The sequence below is a fragment of the Manis pentadactyla genome, chromosome 5, assembly GCF_030020395.1.
Source record: "Manis pentadactyla isolate mManPen7 chromosome 5, mManPen7.hap1, whole genome shotgun sequence".
NCBI classification, from domain to species: Eukaryota; Metazoa; Chordata; class Mammalia; order Pholidota; family Manidae; genus Manis; species Manis pentadactyla.
Window position 1 is genome coordinate 131,873,675 of NC_080023.1, and position 18,962 is coordinate 131,892,636.

Below are 18,962 nucleotides of genomic sequence, written 5' to 3' on the forward strand. Positions count from 1 at the left end.
GACCGAGTGGACGAATCTATTACTCAGTCTACATATGTGGTTGGTGCTTTGTGTGATTGTAAGGAACACAGTACCTACTTAGCCCAAAGAATCACAAAGAACCCACAAAAAATGACAATAAGGTGATCCCAAAAAAGTCCTAACATTGCTCAGAGAGGTTGGATTTTCTTCTGTTCTGGGAGTCCCTAAAGTGGGTAATGGGAGATAGGAAAACTTATCCTGAAACGAGCAGTAGACAATTTCTGTAAATGAAGGTAGTTTGACTTAACATTAATTACACTTAAATACTGGAATCAGACTAGGGAATCTGATTGTGATTAGCAACACCAGGGAGAGTTCCAGATCATTCTTTTCTGGTGGCAGAATGTCAGGTCCTTCTGCTGGAGAAGGCTGGACCTCTGAACCTGACACCCTCCCCACTCAACCCAAGCCACCAGATGGGCCTCTGCATCAGCCCCTGACAGGTCCACTGTGATGCCAACTTAACAGCATAGTGAGATGTGACCTTCCCCATCCATCTCTGCCTGCTCCCAGGGCACAGGTGCCAGGGGTCTTTGCCCTGATACCAAAGGGCAGCCAGAGAGAGCACATGTGCCTCAGTTCATGGGGCAGAGACCGACAGTATGGAACAATGACAATGTCCAACCTGTTCATTGGGGTTTTGCACTGAGATCAGCAAGTAAGCACTAACTAATTAGTCACCTAATTAGTGACAGGCCACACTGAAGGTTTCAGATGTCCTTAGACAAATGTGGAGATAAAAAGTCTAATTAAGCTGCAAGCACTTGCTGGTGGCTGCCAGACCCCACAGCTGTGCCGGAAATTGTGTGATCCTGCGCGGCCCACTAATGGGCTATGGCCGTCCGGCCACAAGTGTAGCTTCACACATGCCCTGCTAGCTCCAAGCTATTCTTAGTTACCTCAACACATCCAAGCATAAGGGATCAATATCTAGGTAAAAAAAAATCAGACTTCATTATTCAGTGAGGTTATTCGGTTGGTTTTTTGAGAAAACTTCCCAGTAGTGAAGTGGACAACAAGGCAAGCCTGGCTTTAGCACCCACCAGCACTTTCTGTTAATCCAAGGGTCTGTTCATCGGGACACCACCCACGGCTGGGTCCAGTCACTGTCATCCCAGCATTCATTGATGCATTTTCCTAGTGCCATTACAGGCTCTTCAAGAGATTCTTTACATCAGAATTGAGTTAGGAAGGATTTTTTAAATAATGGATTAAAAGGAACTGCTCTATAATTAGGAGTAAATAATATAATGTCCAGAAGTATAGAGACACAAAAACTGAAACAGAATAAAATAGTAATTGCTTCAGCTCAGTGAGTTCATGCCCAAAAGATGGTGAAGAAGCTGTTCTGTATAATTCTTGGAGAAAACAATGTATCTATCTGGGACCCAGGGTCCTGCATGCTAAGGAGCTCCAGGTGATGTGATGCCAGGGCCGCTGTCCCCAGACACACCTCGGGTAAGAAGGGCATAAAATGTGAGCTCTCAGGGCTGGTTCCTGCTGCTTTTGGGGCTCAGCATTTCTATATTTATCTTTTAAAATGATTTTAGAGTACTTTTGTGGAAAGCTTGATGTATTCAAAGTATTATATTTGGAGAGTTCAGCAGGGCTTAGACATAGCACATGAAGTGACCGGTAAAAATGTGATTTTCTTTCTGAGTTTTGTGGAAAAAGGCCTCTTCCTTTCTGGAAAGAGCTCTTAGACTTCATTGAAAAACTCTCCTTCTGGAAATAGTGTTTTCTTCACAGATGACAGAAGCTCACCTCTGGACTTGGCTGTTGATCCAAGAATAGGAGGTCCCCTTTATCCCCCTGAAAAGATTGGTGGGTTCCTAGGATGAAGCACCTTTGGGCTGGCAGTGCCACAGGGGTCCCCTGCTATGAACCACCCTCAGTCCAGTAAGGGGGATGGGACCACCCATTAGGGCCATAGTACTCATTGGCAGCAGAGATAGGCTGACAGCTGAGGCCAAGTTCTTTCTGCGTTTTCCAGGGGTTGGGGTTTTAGAGAAGTCTTACTAAGAGAAGTACTGAGAAAGATCAAGTGTATGAAACACTTCTACTGTCCAGGCCACGAACTTTCAGTCCCTAAGGGTCAGAGCAGCCGAATGAACACAATCTATAAATTATGAGAACTATAATTTCATTATTAATTTTTAATAACCATAATTAAAAATAATTCAGGTCCATCTCTTGAATATCTCTGGCATGATAAAGAACATAGATAATTCACAATAAAATGTCTTAAGAGCAGCCTTTCCCCTCCTGCCCACTGCTGTCCATACCATAGGATGAGTAGGGCTCTCCTCCTCTCTATACTCCACCTCAAGAAAGCTCCCCTGGCCCTGGCTCTGTGCTTGCTGTTTTTTCCCTTGTCGGCTCCTGGTTGCTATCACAGCAGCCCAGGCCCTGACAGGGTAGGTGTGGGGAAAGAGGGCCAGGATATGTATGGGGACAGAGCCTACACTTAAGGCCGCAGGGTAGGATGTAGGGGACTGAACATACTCCTTCCTTGGCTCCTTTTGGGGTTGCTTGGGCACAGCACACTCAAAAGACAAATCCACATGACCTGAGCTGGGGGGACAAAACAGCTGAGTCTCACCCCATCCTGAATCACGCTGCACCCTGCCCTTCTCCAGCAGCCAGTCAGGGGCCCTGGGAGGGTGAAGGGAGATGATGGAACACTGAGCACAGCACTGTCACTCAGCCTAGCACTGGAGGACTCACCAGGACCAGGAGGATGGAGAGAACCACAGGGCATGCTGGGTGGAAAACACTTGTCACACATGCTGCTGGGCACTGGAGGGCCCAGGCCTTGCTCTAGTAAGGACAAGAAGATGCAGGGTGACCCACAGGCCTCACAACCAGAGACAAGCAGTGAGGCCGTGCAGATGTAACTGTAGGTGGGTAGCAGCTAAGGACCAGATCGAATGTTGTACAAAAGAAAAGGAAAAAATCAAAACATCACCCTCAATATTCCCTCCTCGCATACATCCCAGCGTATAGATGGTGACTTTGGGCAAATCACTTCAGCAACGCAGTGACACGTAGCATTTGGGGAGAGAAGGATATGACAAGAGACTTTGGGTAAGGTTGCCGTTGATGTCCTTTGAAGAGGAGAATAGATGTGCTTTGTAATTTTTTTTGCATGTAAACAATATAAGGACAAAGACTCATGTCTGTTTTGTCACCAGATGACAGAATTATAAGTTTTTCTGGAAAAAGAGGTTGCTGTCCTGGGCCTCAGATGGATTTTCCAAGAACTACAATGCCCCAGCTGAGTTTGATAATGCAGTGTGGGAGCATAACGAGGCCAATTTTCCTAAACCTTGCCTCCAAAATGTAGATTTAATCTTCACTGGGGTCAGTGTTTGGTGAGAACTGTATTCCTTCAGTTTCATTCTAGCTCAGATCATTTATAAAATCTAGTTCAAATGGCAGTTAAACTGGTAAAGTAAAATATGCAGTAGGTTACTATGGTGATTGCTAATTTAAAATAATTAGAGAAAATAATGAGAAAACGATTTCCTCTCTTAAGGATTAGAGATCCGTAAACTGATACCAGACTATTTTTAGTGTATGTAATCTGTGTAATGATGATAGAGAGCTTTGAGTACTTTAAAATGCTTTAAAAAGGTCTGTCTGATTGGGGAATTTAATCAACCAAGATACTTATATCAAAATACTTCTCTTTATTAAATCTAAGTTAATGCCACAAAAAGAAAAATATATGTATATATCTTACTGTAATCATTTAAAATCAGACATAAGGGCTAAGTATAGCTAAATTAAGACTTAAGGCCTATTTATGATAACTTCTTGACTACTACAGTTTCACAGCTCCATCCTGAAAATTTATCATTTGAAAATGGTTGCATATGATTTTCTTTTCAGAATCTTAGATGAAGAGACCCATAGTATTTATAGCACATAAACTCTGGCTAATTTCAATACTGACAGGTCATTTATTTCTGGTTAACTAAGGGTATGTTCCATATAATTGAACAAATTGGCTAGGATGTGAAAAAAATCTTCATTTGCTTAATGTGATGCCAAATGAGCAAAATAATCATTTGAGCTAGCTTGCCTCCATATCAACAGGGACAAATGTCTATGGTCATTCCCACCATCCCTTTCCTTGATCTGCCCCTGCAGAACCCCACCTATTTTCCTTGGGCTGGTAACTTGGCTAGTTTCCAGAGGAGTCACAGTGGGACTGCTTTTTCCCATCTTCTGTTGACCTACAGTTTTGAATAGTAGCTAACTACTTAATAGTTTCTCATGTGATTGTGAACAAAAGATTTGGAAAAAAACTGGACTCTCTTAATTCAGCAGTCTGTGGTTCTCTGAAGTCAGGGTCTTTTAAAATATATAGGGGACTTTTAAAAAAATAAATGAGGAAATCAAGTCTGAGAGAAGTGAGGCAACATGTCTAGGGCTCCTGGGTCATGTGGCAGTGATGCAAGGCCACAAACCCAAGTTCTTGGACAATAACCAGGGCTCTTCCCATTAAGGAGATGCTGAATTCAGTGAGCAAACAGAGGGCTAGTCAGGGAAGCTGAGAATCCTTAGGATTCACCTGTTAGGAAAATAGGGTCTGAAAGGAAACTTGTTTAGTGCTTGGAGGATAATAGAAAACAGCACTGAAGAGATGCATGGGCCTCAGTCTTCCCTGCAAGGTTTTACTCTGTCCCCTGGTGTCCAAAAATGCAGGGTTTGGAGGAAAGGTCTGACATTTATGAAAGCCTATTTGATTTGATGCATAAAGCTGAAATTGGTTCCCAAACCTATCTGATTATATGTAGCACATGTTAAATACAGATTCCCAGAGCCCTCCTGGGGAGTTTCTGATTCTGTGTATCTGATTAAAGGTTTGGGAATGTTTATCTTTAACAAATGCTTGTAGGGAAAATGGAAGTTCCTATGCCCAGGATCCTCACCTGACCTTAAACTACTTGGTGATGTAATTAGCCTATTGGGTAAGCCAATGCTTACACACCCTAGGCAATGAGCCGTTATTGTTGGTGTTACTATATGAAGAGCTCCTCCCAATGACCTGGGGCTATGAAGTGGTGGAGAGGCCGGGAGGCAGAGATGGGTACAGATTGCAAATGCTCCAGCTGCAGATGTGATTCCAGCACTTGACCTGCCACCATGAGAATAAAGCTTGGTATAAACCCCTAAATTCTGTTGTTATTCAGTCTCACCAAATCCACAGTGAACTTTCCCAGGGGCGATCCCCCTCAGGTGAGACATGCTCTAGGTGATTCTTATGATTCAGCTAATAAGAGAAACACTATTATAGAATAGGGGTTGGCAAACTTCTTCTGGAAAGGGTCAGAGTGTACATATTTTAGATGTTGCAGGCCAAACAGTCTTTCACAGTTACTCAAATCTATTATGTCAACAAAATGGTTAGAAACAACATATAAATAAATGAACCTGACTGTGCCTCAATAAAGTTTTTTTACAAAAATAGAGGGAAAGCCAGATTTTATCTGGGAGCTATAGTTTGCCAATCTCTAGTCTAGAATATTCCAAAGATTCATTAGTCCACATAGGCAAGGAGTGTGGGGTGGCAAACAAACTCAAACCTGTTCTTTCAAGGCATCCTCTCTGGTGTAGGAGTAGATGGTCTCCTTTGAAAGCAAATAAAACAACTCACCAAAATACCAGTGTCTCTAGGAAGGAAATTCCAACACTGGATGCACCAACCACAACAATCTTGGCATTGACAGTTATTTTAGGTTCCAGTGTTAGTTTTCTGTTTGTATGGTTCAAGGCATAACACAACTGGAAAAAAAAATACAAAAAGAAAAGAGATATGAGGAAAATGTAGCTGAGTCTGCATTCCCAAATTGGCAATTTTGTGAAATTACTTAACTTGGCCATTCCTGGCAAATCAAACTGAATAATGCCCATGCGCAGCCATAGTGAAATTTATGGGAAGATATTTTTAAGACATTAATGCAAGGATAAGGGAATATACCTAATACCTAGTCTGGTTCACATCAAAATGCTTTGTTTAGATCGTAATTGTCTTATTGCTGACAAATGTTTCATATAGGATTAAGGTCCTTTGTGATTAGAGATGATAAGGTAGAAATACACAAGACAGGTTGCCATCTAAGAATTTGTAGTTTCATGAAAGGTCCCAATCTTTCCTTCTATCTAAGGTTTCCTTGAACAACAATTGATTAAAAGTAGATTACAATTGGTGGAAATTTTAAGCAAGTATTAACTCTTACTTTTTCATCCCTCATACTACTTAACAGTACCTCGCACACAGTAGGTGTTCGTAATGTTTGTAGAATAACAATTGTTGAATGACAAGAACATATTGGATGATAAGGGTTATCCAATCTTTCAGATAATTTGGAATCATGGGAGATTCTTAGGAGCACAGAAAGTAACTGGTAATCACTTTAATGTCCATGTTTGAAAAATTTACCTGGATTGATTGATTTGATTCACTGTCTGGCAGAAGCTTCAATAAGAGCATTAAATGTACAAAGGAATGTTTTACAAAGAGGTGGTGAGGTATTCTTGAAAGAATGTTAAATTGTGTAAGAAGACCTTGATTCTATTTTTAATTCATTAACTGGACACACATTTTTAATGTATACTATGTGTCTGGACAATAACAAGAATTACAGTTGACTTCTCATCTGAAACAATGGGTGCTAGAAGTCAGTGCAAAGACATCCATACCAATGTACCCAACTAGTTTCATTTCTCATTACATTAGCATTAACTCATCCTAGGTCAGAGATCTTTAAACTCTAGTAGACCAGATCTATTTTTTATTTTCTTTAAATCCTGAAGTGCTAGGAATTGGAAGTCCTGTGGGTTAATGGTAAAGTCCGATGTAAAGCTGGGCCTTCCAGTGTCTAAGGTAGTATTGGTGTGGCCGCATGCTTTGCTATTTGCCAGGCAACAGGTGAAATCTAGAGAATAAATCCTCTCTCTCTAGCTCAAGCTAGCCTAGCAACATGGGGGTAGAAAATGTCTTGAGCCAGATAATGTATTAATAGAAATTTAAACAAAGTTTGTAGATTTTAGACCCTCTCCATAATTAACACTGCTAGCGTCTCTCAGTATCTGTTTCACCCATGATTTCTACCTTTAATGAGGTACACCATGGATTTTGGAAGAGACTGAGCCCACTCCCATCCTAAAGAAAGGAGTATGATTGACATATGCCAAGCTGCATAATCCCATCCCCCTTGCTCAACAGTTGGCCCAGGACAGACATGTGACCTATGTTGGCCTAGTCAGAGTGGAGTCCAGGACTTCTGTATGATGTTTGAAGAGAAGGATTTTGCCTTCCAGATGGTATGGGTTATAGAAATGAAGACTGAAATGGTACAGATATCATGCCACCAAGAAGGAAACCATCCTGGGTTGAAGCAACAAAAGAATCACAGAGAAAGAAACAGAAAAGGAATTCTTTCAAATCCTGCCTGAAGTCCATACTTCCTTTGCACTTTTCAGTTATATGAGCAATAAATACCAGTCAGCTATTGCCACAACAGTGCTGCCTAACAAACCTCCCCAAAATGCATTGGATTAAAACAAGTGTCACCTATTCTCACTCAGGAAAGCTCTCAGTCAGCTGGAAGTAGATTGGTGTAGGCTAGATTTAGCTGGGTTTGTCTCCAATCCCCTCATTTCAGACTGGCCTCACATCTGTCATCTTTTTTGGTGAGAGACAGCTAAGGCATGTTCTTCTCATGGCCATGGTAGAAGTGCAAGAAGGGTAAGTGAGAATAAACAATATTTCTTAAGCCTGTCCACAGCAAGACATGTGGCTAAACCCAACACCCATGAAGTGGGGAAGTAGGTCACCTGTAATGGAAGGAACCTCAGTCACACAGCAAGGGCACAGTCCAGGTGGAGAGGAATAGTTGGGGAGAATGACATAGCCACTGCACTTCCTTGATTGTTTAGGTCAGTTTGTTTCTTTTTTATGTAATTGAAAATTTCCTAAACTGATACAGTTTCTAAATGACAATAATGAATATATTGTGTGGGTGGAAAAGTGTCTGTTCTTCAAATAAATGTCACTCTGATCTGCCCTATGAGAATTTCCTAAGATAGGTGAATGAGGAATTTTGAGAGAAAACTAGTTATTACTGGTACATGTGCGTGTCACTGTGTACTGGGTTCTGATTAATATTCAAGACAAGCAGGCTGGCAGAAGATTCACTCTAGCCAGGCTTGGGTCTGGTGGTTTAGAGTGAGGAAGCATAGATGTTGGTATGATGGCATCTAACCACAGTCTAATTAACAGACTTCAAATACAAGCATCTTAACAGAGGTCAGAACCCAAGATTCCTTCTGTAGGAGGTATGACCAGACATCCTCCTTAGCTGTCTGGAAGTGTATGCTTACACTGAAACATGGACACTAATGAAATTCCCTGGTAAAGAATTATATTCCATTTATGAAACAGCTCCTGTATCAATGATACAAAGGCGGTTGGGGAACAGAACAGAATGGCTTTTGTTTCCCATACAATAGCTTTAATACCAACAGCTGCCAGGCCTCAGAAATCACCTTGCTAACTGCTGAATACACAAAGTAGCCCGGGGTGTCAAGAGTTAGGAACAGCACCAAAGATGGTGGGTGTCTCAGGAGAGTTATCGGGCATCACAATGATTCTCAGTAAACCCAATTTTGCGCCCAGGCTTTAATTAAAAACTTATTCATCGTCAGGTATGATGAAGTGACCTGAAAAGGCACATCTTTCTTTTGTTAGGATAGATAGTTCTTAAATGCCTTGAAAAAAATTCTTCCCAGCCTGGAAATGTCTTTCAGTGACAACTGCAAATGAAGACTGCCTCTGCTGTATAAAGGGTTTATTTTGCTCATAAGCAGGAAGACAAGGCATTTTTGAAGGAAAACAGAACATTTCCTTTCTTTATGAACATCTACTAAAGATGTCCCATGCACTGGAGGTCCTGTTTTGGATTTCTGGTTTTGGTTTTGGTTTCCTTAATAGTAAAGTAAAAATAAAAGCTTTACCTACTGATTCATATTTTATAGACAGAAATTGAATGTGCCTTGTAAATTATTTCAAAGATAAAACAGAGGTGACTCTTAGGTTATTTAACATACCATATACCAGTGATGATATGGGTGATAAATAAGATTCTTACCTCCATGTCCTTTCAAGACATTTATGATTCTATGTTTCTAATGACACTAGGTTAGCATTTTTAGACAAAGGAATGATTTTAAAGGTAGAGATCAACATGTACCCTAGAAAGAAGGAGTAAACTATATATCATGGTATATATAAGGTAAACTTTTAAGGTTAAAATAAATGTTCCTTAAAATCGATGGTGAGTCTCACAATGAGTTTAAAATACAAACTTTCAGTTCCACCCCTTAGATAGGAAAAGAGAGAATGATACTATGGGATATCCCTGTTAAGAAATTCTAGAGCTGAAATGAGGTGGGGGAGGGGAAGGGAGTGTGGAGGATTCAGAGGTAAATGGAACCAACAGTAAAGGTCAGGTTTTCGGGGAGAAGAGTTGAGAGGAGAAAACAGGGAACAGAAAGGAGCACATGTTTAAGTTTTGACCAACTCATCTGTAATTTCCTATGCGCTTCTGAAACAGAAGACCCATGAGTGAGCTGGTGGAGGAGGTTTTGATTGTTTTTATTTATTTGGTTTTGTTTGCTACCCACACCTGGACTGTTTCCTGAAGTCAGGAAGTACCTCTTTGCTTTGGGGGTATTTGTTGTTTTTGTTTTGTTTTGTTTTATCTGAATCATTCCTTCCACACATTTTTGGCCATTTGAGAAACGGTCAAAAGACAGATATGTGAACTTTAGATTTCATGATCCCTTCTTAAAGGGTACTGACATAATTTCTACTGATTGAAATTATTTTTATGGCTGTTTTCCAATTGCTTAAACGAGCAAACTAATTATTTATATTTAGATTAATTAGAACTACTTCGGATTAAATCTGATCTTTTAGCAAAAATGATGTCAATGTACATACATGCTTAGCTGAGTTCATGCCATCATTTGCATACATTTATCAAGATCTTAAATACATAGTTTTACATTTTATGCATGTTTTTAAACTATTCTGTGTGTACAGAAAAGCTGGTAAAATATAGTTTTATCCGTTATATGCAGACCTGAGTTCCGAGTTTTCACATCTGATTTGGTTTATCTTATGCACTTAGGATGAGTTAGAATGACTACAAAAGCATTATTGAAACTGAATTTCAATAACAGATCCAAAATCAGAAGTTACCAAAGTACAAATAGGCCAGTCAATTAGAAAGTGGTCAAAATAAATATAAACGGTCCTACATGATAAATGCAAGGTTCATGCTAAAATGGAACATGAGAACACCCATGGTGAATTTTCTCTAGTGATACCATTTCATTTGGAGGTTATGTTCAACCTCCGGGATCATTATTAGATTGGGCATCATTAGACTGGTGGCAAGGTTTGGGCTTGTTTTCTTAATTCTGCTAGTGGTTGAAAGCCTCTTTTCCTTAAATATCAATTTCCTCAGGTGTAAAATGGAAGTAAATTACACAAACCTCTGCCTTCCTCAGCAGGTAAACATGGGAACTATTCATTAAACAATGTCTACAAACACTTTGAGCTTTTCAGGCAAAGATGTTACACAAGGTAAAATTGCACATCTTCTCTCCCATCTGCAGTATGAAAGGCAAATCTTCGAAAAGCACATTTTTAAAAGGGCAAAACAATGAGCTCAATTTTCAGCTCCACACCCATGTATATATTTTTTCTTACATAAAGCTTCCAAAGACTTCAAAGGGAGCTCTGTCCATGCAAGGAAATGGAAGATGGAGAGTTTCAAAGCCATTAGGAATAGAATTTCTGAAATTTTTAATAAGCCTACTTCTGCTTTATAAATGTCATTTTTTTCTTATGCTTTTCTACTCTTTCTTTTTGAGAAGCCCTTTGTTTTCAAATTTGATCAAAGCAAATGGCAGATTGACAGTGCTATAAATATCAGTGTCAGTTTCAAAGTTTAAAGTTCACAGGTTGACCTCTTTGGGGCAAAATAAATAAATAAGGGGTAGGGAGGTACAGACACTTAAGCATAACCAATAGGTCAGAATTCTCTTCCACAGTTACAGAGTATCTATTTTGAAAAGCCTTTTTGCTAAAATCATTAAAAGCATTCAGAAGTATGATAGGAACACCAACATTTCCGCCCAGCAGAGCATGAAAAGGCTTGTCAAGAAGATGCTATGGTTTTGAGCCTTGTTTTATGAAGGATTCTCTTAACTTTCCTATTTGTTAGGAAGTGGGGAGCTCCCATCACTATTGGTAGATCCAGCACTTCAGAAAAGTGCAAACTGTTCTGTCTATGGCATCTGCTGAAAGCAGTGATGACCCAAGGACACTTGCTGGCTTGCATTCTTAAAACGAGAAGGAGCATGCTCAGAATCGTGCAGCATGGGTAAAGAATGGGCTGTGGTCATTGCATAATCTGCTCACTGTAGCATTCCCACCATCACACCAGGCACACTCTAGGCACTCATCAAATGTTTGGGGATTAAATGGAAGCACTAATTTTGCCTCTGCCAAATTCTGTGGCACTCTCCCACATACACTGAATCCTAGCTGAAGAAAGAGGGTTCTTGTATCAGTTAGATTTGGACTTAGCCATATACAACAGAAAACCCTGCTTAAACAGGAAATAGTAGCTTAAGCAGGATAGAAGATAATTTCTCTCTCATGCAAAAGAAATATGAAAACATGTAGTCCAGGGCTATTGAGGTAGTGTCATAAATATACCAAAGACTCAAACTTCTACCTGCCTCACTGTCCATCCTAGTGCAAGGTTTCCATCCTCAAGGATGGCCCAGGGTAGCTGCTGGTGATTCAGACATCATATTCTCATATCAGGCAGCAGGAAGGAGGAAAGAAAAAAGGGGGTGCTCCCTTCCTCATAGCTGAGGTATTCCCAGAATTCCCATTCAAACAATTTCTACTTCCATCTCAGTTGTCAAAACTGAGTCACAAAGTCATGCCAAATGCAAGGGAGGTTGGGAAATATACTCTCTTAGTGTATGCATTGCTGCTTTGAATAAAATTGAGGTCCCGTTACTGAGGCTAAAGAGAAGAATAGATATTGGGGCAATTAGTGGTCTTTGCCATAGTTCCTTAAGCCTTTATAATTTACTGAGTAAATTCTTCAATTTGCATTTTTATTCTATTTCTTTTACCACCTCCATCTGTCCCCAACCCTCCTACACCTATATTCACCACCTGGATATTTTCATTATTTTGCAAACATTATGAAAAGTTAAAATTATTGCCAACCTAGGACATTCACTTGTGACCATTCTTACACATTTACATTGGGACAAAGTGTTTTGAAAGTTGGGTTGAGTGACTTCACTGGATTTCACCAGCTCTAGGATGCACATGTTTCACATGTTGGTATCCCTGAAATCATCCTCACCAGCAATGTTACCTTAACCATCACAGCCAGCCAGGCACAGCAGTGACACAGTTGTCTTCCCTGGGTGTGGGGAACTTAGTCGTGGCTATTCCTTGTCTTCACTTCTGGGAGTCATGCACATTATACATACAACATGTATTGAGTTTAACTGCTACTGACAATGCCTTCAAAAAGATTACAGCATGATTTGGCATTGAAATGAGCACTTAACTGCATTCCCATAAAGGACTGGAAACTGAGCAGCAGTGTGCAAACTGGATATGAATGAAGCAAATATTAGTCATTGGAGGAATGGCAGTAATTCCGTATTTTCCTGCAGTGCAACAACTGAGTACTTTATAGGTGCAAATAAAGGGTGACAGATACAAATAGATGAAGCCATGTTACACTCCGTTACTGAGACACATGGAAAAGTTTTTTCCCCCAACACTCAGCAAACAGTGCAATTGAAGGCAACATAATAAATTGCCTCTCCTCTCTGAATAGATGAAAGAAATTTCAAAGCAATAGGATTTAGATGACTGACTCATATTTTGCTCAGGATTCTCAATAAGACATCATGTCACAGTTTAATTGGCCACATTTTTTTTCTTAATGGTACATAAAATAAACATACAATTTATAATTTATGGCATCTTAGATCCAGTAAAGGTGATTAATTTGTTTTTAATTAAATAATGACTTCTCTGAACAAATAGTTCACATAATCATTAAGAATATGATTGCTTTGATACAATACATGAGCATTTGCAAAGGAGATCCACTGTTGGCTTTTCAGGGACACAGGGATTCATTGATCCCCATTATGGGGCATGCTAGCACGTATACCAAGATAACCTCAAATGGCTCCATTTCCCTCCCTTCCCACCTTGAGTAGTGTCATGTTTAGAAATGTCCTCTGAGTCACTGCATCATACTAGTCAAATCCTATATGTTATGTTTCAGCTACACGGCACTTCAGGTGTTATCTTCAATACAGTGCTGGCCACAAACTGGAAAAACAACTTCCCTGACGTAGGCACATAGGGAAAGTCAGGAATGAAGCAAATCCATGGCAGCGAAATGGTTTGCAGAATCAATGACCTGACTTGCACTGTTCTAAAAGCACACATCACTACTACATTACATATATATTTCTTGAAAAAATTCACTGACTTAACATTTACCTGCCCAGTGTTCTTATGTACTCCCAGCAAGATCCACTTTGAATGGAATAAAATGAAGATGTGGCCTCCAAGGTTTTGAACACACTCATATTCAAAAGTGATGGAAAGCATTCTTCCCATTCAGTAATGCCTTTCTGACATGATGGCATTTTCCTACAGGTACCCAAGGACAAAAATAGTCTTCCATGTATTAAATATAAAATACATATGTATGTGTACTTATAACATAGAATTTGACTCTGAATATCTTAATAATTAGGTAAGGAATCAGAGAAATATATGAAATTATCTGAAATAAATTTATTCTCTTGAGATTTTTGATAAATGGAAGTTGTATTATTGGTTGTTTTCCCTTTATAAAAAGTTAAGGGATTTATGGAGAATGTGTGAGTATCATCTGTCTGAACACCAAATGCTTAAAGAAAGAGGACTTCAGGCTATCCTCCTCTTTCCATCCCATGTCATAAAGGGTGGGACATGTGGCTTATCAGGGATGCATGAACAGTTGATATTTAGCCACAGGCTTTAAAATACTTTGCATTTAATATCCTGGAAGTAGACTGGAATCTGCCCTTATTCCTATAGAAGTAACTTTCAAAGAGATAGCAAAGAGTTTCTAGGTCGCAGAGTCATCTCCCCAGTGAGAGAATCAACTTGGGAAAAAAATATTTGTATGAAACCAACATTCTAGCAACAAGACCAGTCTGACTTGGTAGAAAAAGCAATTGCATATATGGAGCAATTCTGAGGGCATTAGGATAACCCATTCATTATCTAGATGACTGAAATTCTACCATCAAAACTTCATCATAGAACTTAACTCAACATCAATTCAATAAATACATACTGAGCATCTACCATGTGCCAAGCCCTGGCCTAAGTGCTGAGGTCAGAGTGAAGCACGGTTCCTGTCAGTAAAGGAGATTCTCATTAGGTTGGGTGGAAGACATGTAAACAAAACCCATATGTATGATAAGGGCTGTGTATCAGGAAGCTATTGCAGTGTAACAAACCAGTCCAGAAGTTCGTGGATTAGAGAACAAGCATTCGTTTAGCTCATGATTCTGTGGGTCAGCAGTTTAAGCCATGCTGAGTTTGGCAGTTCTGTACTCAGCTGGGCTGGTCTAGGATGGCAGGGATGTCTTCTTGAAGAAAGTGACAGCTGAGCTGGATTTAGAAGGATCAATAAAATATTTCCAAGTGGACAAAAGAGAGAGAATAACTTTCTGGATGAGAGAGAAAAGCCAGTACAAGAGTCTGGAAGGGTGACACACCCCACTGAAGGACAGATCACTCACCATAAATGCACTTTCAGAGGATGTCCTGAGAAGGCAGAATGGCAATACAGGAAGCAGACATATAAGGGACACAGGGGAGGAGCAGGGGTCAGGAGAGAAGGCTGGGGGAGAGAGCTGATGACTAACTATGGCCATGCCACCACCTCCCAACTCTGGGTGCTGAATAGGATGAGAACTTTCTATTTTTCCCGGGAATAAACTGTTTGCTCAGGTTAGGTACATGGCTTTTTGCACTGCTGGGTTAGGCCTCTGGGTCATTTGCTAGGAAAATGACGGCAGTGAAAGAAAAGAACTCATTTTCCTGAGATCTTCTGTCCAAGTGAGTGCTGTTCCACAGATACAACTTTTCAATCTTGCTGTCTCTCCACCATTTATTTTCACTCCTGAATGTTTTCAACACACACATTGGATAGCATATCCAATAAGCAAGCTGAAGGGCACCACTCCATTTGCCATTGCTAAGGTGCGTCTTCACGCATGCTTCGAGTCTTTCAGCTAGGTTCCTGATTTCTGTGGACGTTCAGTTGTGTCGAGTTAGTGTGAAGAAATTAAGAATATCTCTTTCATCTCAATACAAACAATGGTTTGTATATTTTTTCACATGACTTTCAATTTTGCACACCAAAAGGTTCACTCAGCTTTTGCAAGAGCAATGCACAGTGATTGTTTAGAAAGAATAAGCCTTTCTGAAAATTCCTATGGAGAATTCTAAGGCTAAAAACAGTTCAAAGGAATTTGGTCAGAATCAACGGGACAGCCACTTGGTTCAAAGGAAGGACCTGCAGGGAGAAATAAAACAAATCCAGCTTTTTTTTAAACTGAATAGAAAAGAGAGCTTGGTAGAGAACTAAGCAGATACCTCATCAGGCGGGAAGCTGAATTACAATAAGTGGGAATGATCACTGCCAGACAAAAGTAGTTATACATTTTAATAAAATAATGGGAGGTTAATTTCAGTACTCAGATATTTCGTATCAGAGAAGGGAAAGTCAAAATCTTGGTTCCACTGCTAATTTTTGTGAGAAGAGCCCAATGCATGGAAGAAATTGGTACAGAAAATTTCCACTTTATTTCTTTTCATTCTTTGAATCATTTCCTAATAATTTTGACAGCACTTTTTAGAAACACTAATTCCATGCTCTCAATGGAAACTTTTCCAAAACAGAAAGTATTTAAAATTTCTGAAGTTATAAAACAAAAACACACAAACACAGCAGTAACAATCCTGCTGTAATTTAATTAGCAAAAAATCTTCCTGTAGTTAATTGTCATGCCTAGAAGGGGAGTTGGCAGGCCACTTATGGGGGAACCATCTATGGGATGTAAGGTGTGACTTTCAGGGCATCTGAGATTCCCCATACAAAATCAAGCAGGAGCCATTGCTCATATATTCAAACACAAAACTATTCTCAAAATAAGTTGCCCTTAAGATCCCCCTTGGGGGGACAGAAGGGAAGAGGCAAGCACACTGCACTGTCTTTACACCGGTGCAGTGCTAACATCATGCTTTAGAGCAAAGACAGGCCCTGCACTTTTAATTCCTCACGTGCGTGTCAGTGGTAAACAGTCCCAGCGTTCGTGTTAATGACACCATCTGGCACCTCCCGAACTGTGTAGCACTCAGCTTCCAAACAAGATGTAATGGCAGCAGCACGCGAAACCCACCGACATTTACAGTAAAGTCGTTGGTTTGGTATAAATGTGTTTGTATGACTGCTGGGGCTATAAAATCATCACCTTTGCCAGGCAAGGAAGGTGCAATAAATAATGGATTTTAAGCCATGCATGTACTACCAAATCATTAAACATTTATCACAGAGGCACAATAGCATCTTAAGCAACAGTTACCAGTTGAAAAATTAATGTTCCTTTTGAGGGTTCAATGAAAACCATTTAGTCGAAGCTTTAATGATTTTTAATATGGTTTGGTATAGAATACAAGAATTTTCTAATTTTTATTTTAGCAGAATATATGACATATATGTAAATCGCTTTTATAATAATTCTCTCCTGAGGAACAACCACTCCATGCTCTTTTGTTAAAAAAAAGAAAACTCAAAAAAGCATAAACTGAAATGTTTCTTTAAAAAAAATCAGTGTTAAAACCTTTTCAAAATGTCAGAAGAAAGGTTCTTTAGGAATCAAATGGTATTCTTCCCTTTAAAATTCTTAATGGATTAGTTGGCATGGTTGCAACTAAATAATTTTAACTTTGAATTAAGGAAACAAGTTAATATAAAGTTAAAACTAACCAAATCCCTCAAGTAATCCAGTCACATTTGTTCCCATTACCTACTCCCTTAAAATATTCTCCTCACATGTTGCTCAGGAATTCTCTTCTATGTGCTTGTTTTGTGGGTGTCCATTCAAAAATTAGTGGGATGATTCAAAACACAGATGGATTGGGGGATAGTTATGGGCTATAGGGAGGGTATATCAAAGAATACTGCTTGATTCAAAGGAACAAAGAGATACCTAGGTGGGAACTAGTTACTTATTTTCTTCCTGGACACATAGCAATGAAGGTGGGAAGCCAGTGGCTGCCGGTACACAAGCCGCCTCATATGGGGTCAACCAGAAGGCCAAGCTGGTGGAGTGCAAGTGCTCAAGAGGCTCTGTCCCAGGGTGCTGCAAGGTGGCTTCTTAAAACAACACAATTGCACATGTAAAATGATCACCCAGTGAGAGGAAACAGCCAGCCCTATGTTTAGGAAGCACAGTTAAAAAAAAAAAAAAGTTTTAGGCAAAAGTCAAATGACTGAATTAGATTCTAGCTCAGTTTGTGGGTGAGGTTTAACAAGAGCTGTTCTGTAGTTTTATGGGCTGGCGACACCCTGCTTTCCCTACTATCCCTTCCCCTCCCATGCACACAGCCTAACCAGAGAGCTGGAGAGAGGTCTCTGGAAGGCCATCCCTGCAGGGAGTCAGGGAGATGATTTGCGAAAATGCCAAGAAGCCTGGGCGGCATGGGAGCCCCTGCTCCTTAACCCTGTGGAAGGAAGGGTTGATATTTCAATGCCTTCATTTCCAGTAGTGACTGGGGTCCAGCAAATGGGTCGGGGGCTGTCCCTGTGTGTGTGCCTTAGGATTGAAATCCGAAATTTTGTCCAGATGACTGATCCTCTGTTGTTGGGGAGAAGCCCCATGGGAGACATCTGTCCTTTGGAGAAATTGGGTGGAGGCTCACGGGAGGGGAGGGATCACCGCACTATGTCCCCCAAGGTACACACCCCTCTGCTGCTAGAGGGAGAATGTGAGGTAGTCCAGCCTTGGCAGGCAGAGGAATGGTGGCTGCTGGTCTGGCACTGCTGTCCCTAGTACCAGAGAGGCACCATGGTGTGAGGAAGTCACCCAAGTTTTCATCTGCATGAGCACAGGTCTCCATTACACAAGGGATCACCTCTAGTGGGATTATGGGGACATTAACCCAGTGTACCAGGACTGTTGTGCTATTATGAAATAACATGCATTGTTAGTGCTTTGGCATTAAAAAGTATCAAGTAGGGGAATTCTTCTAAAGCAGTTTCTCTATCCAGTATCCCAAGAAAGGACCACACACCCACCCTGCCCTTCAACCTGTCACTAATTGATCTAAATATTTCTTAGGATTCTAGCTGTTATATTACACGTTCTGGAAATGACTATCAGGGCTCTTCTGGAGGCAGAGAGAATCAATGAATCACCAAGAAGGCCTTGCTCATTTCTTTTGAAGTTGTGTCAGCTTCCATAGTACAAGGGAGGCTCTGCCTCTACACACGGGGTGTGTATGTGTGTGTGTGTGTGTGTGTGTGTGTGAGTTGAGGGACAAAGAGAGGGAGAGACGAGAGAGAGAGAGAGAGAGAGAGAGAGAGAGAGAGAGACTGAGACAGAGAGAACACCATGGCAAAAACAGCTCTTCTGAAGGTGCCATACAAGTCAACAGCCTGAATGCAACTGTGAAATGAAAAAAACAGTTAACAATGAAGGAAGAAAAACAAAAAGCAATTCAACAGATGCATGTCATT

General features: G+C 40.4%; 1 protein-coding gene across 4 annotated transcripts in view; it reads right to left on the reverse strand.

Moving 5' to 3' along the window:
- CFAP61 (cilia and flagella associated protein 61) overlaps positions 1–18,962 on the reverse strand; it is a 406,566-nt gene that overhangs the window by 113,527 nt on the left and 274,077 nt on the right. For all 4 annotated transcript variants that reach the window (XM_057502682.1, XM_057502680.1, XM_057502681.1 and 1 more), the window contains one exon: positions 5,687–5,814. In XM_057502682.1, the coding sequence (XP_057358665.1) occupies positions 5,687–5,814 (128 nt within the window). The remainder of the gene's footprint in view (positions 1–5,686; positions 5,815–18,962) is intronic.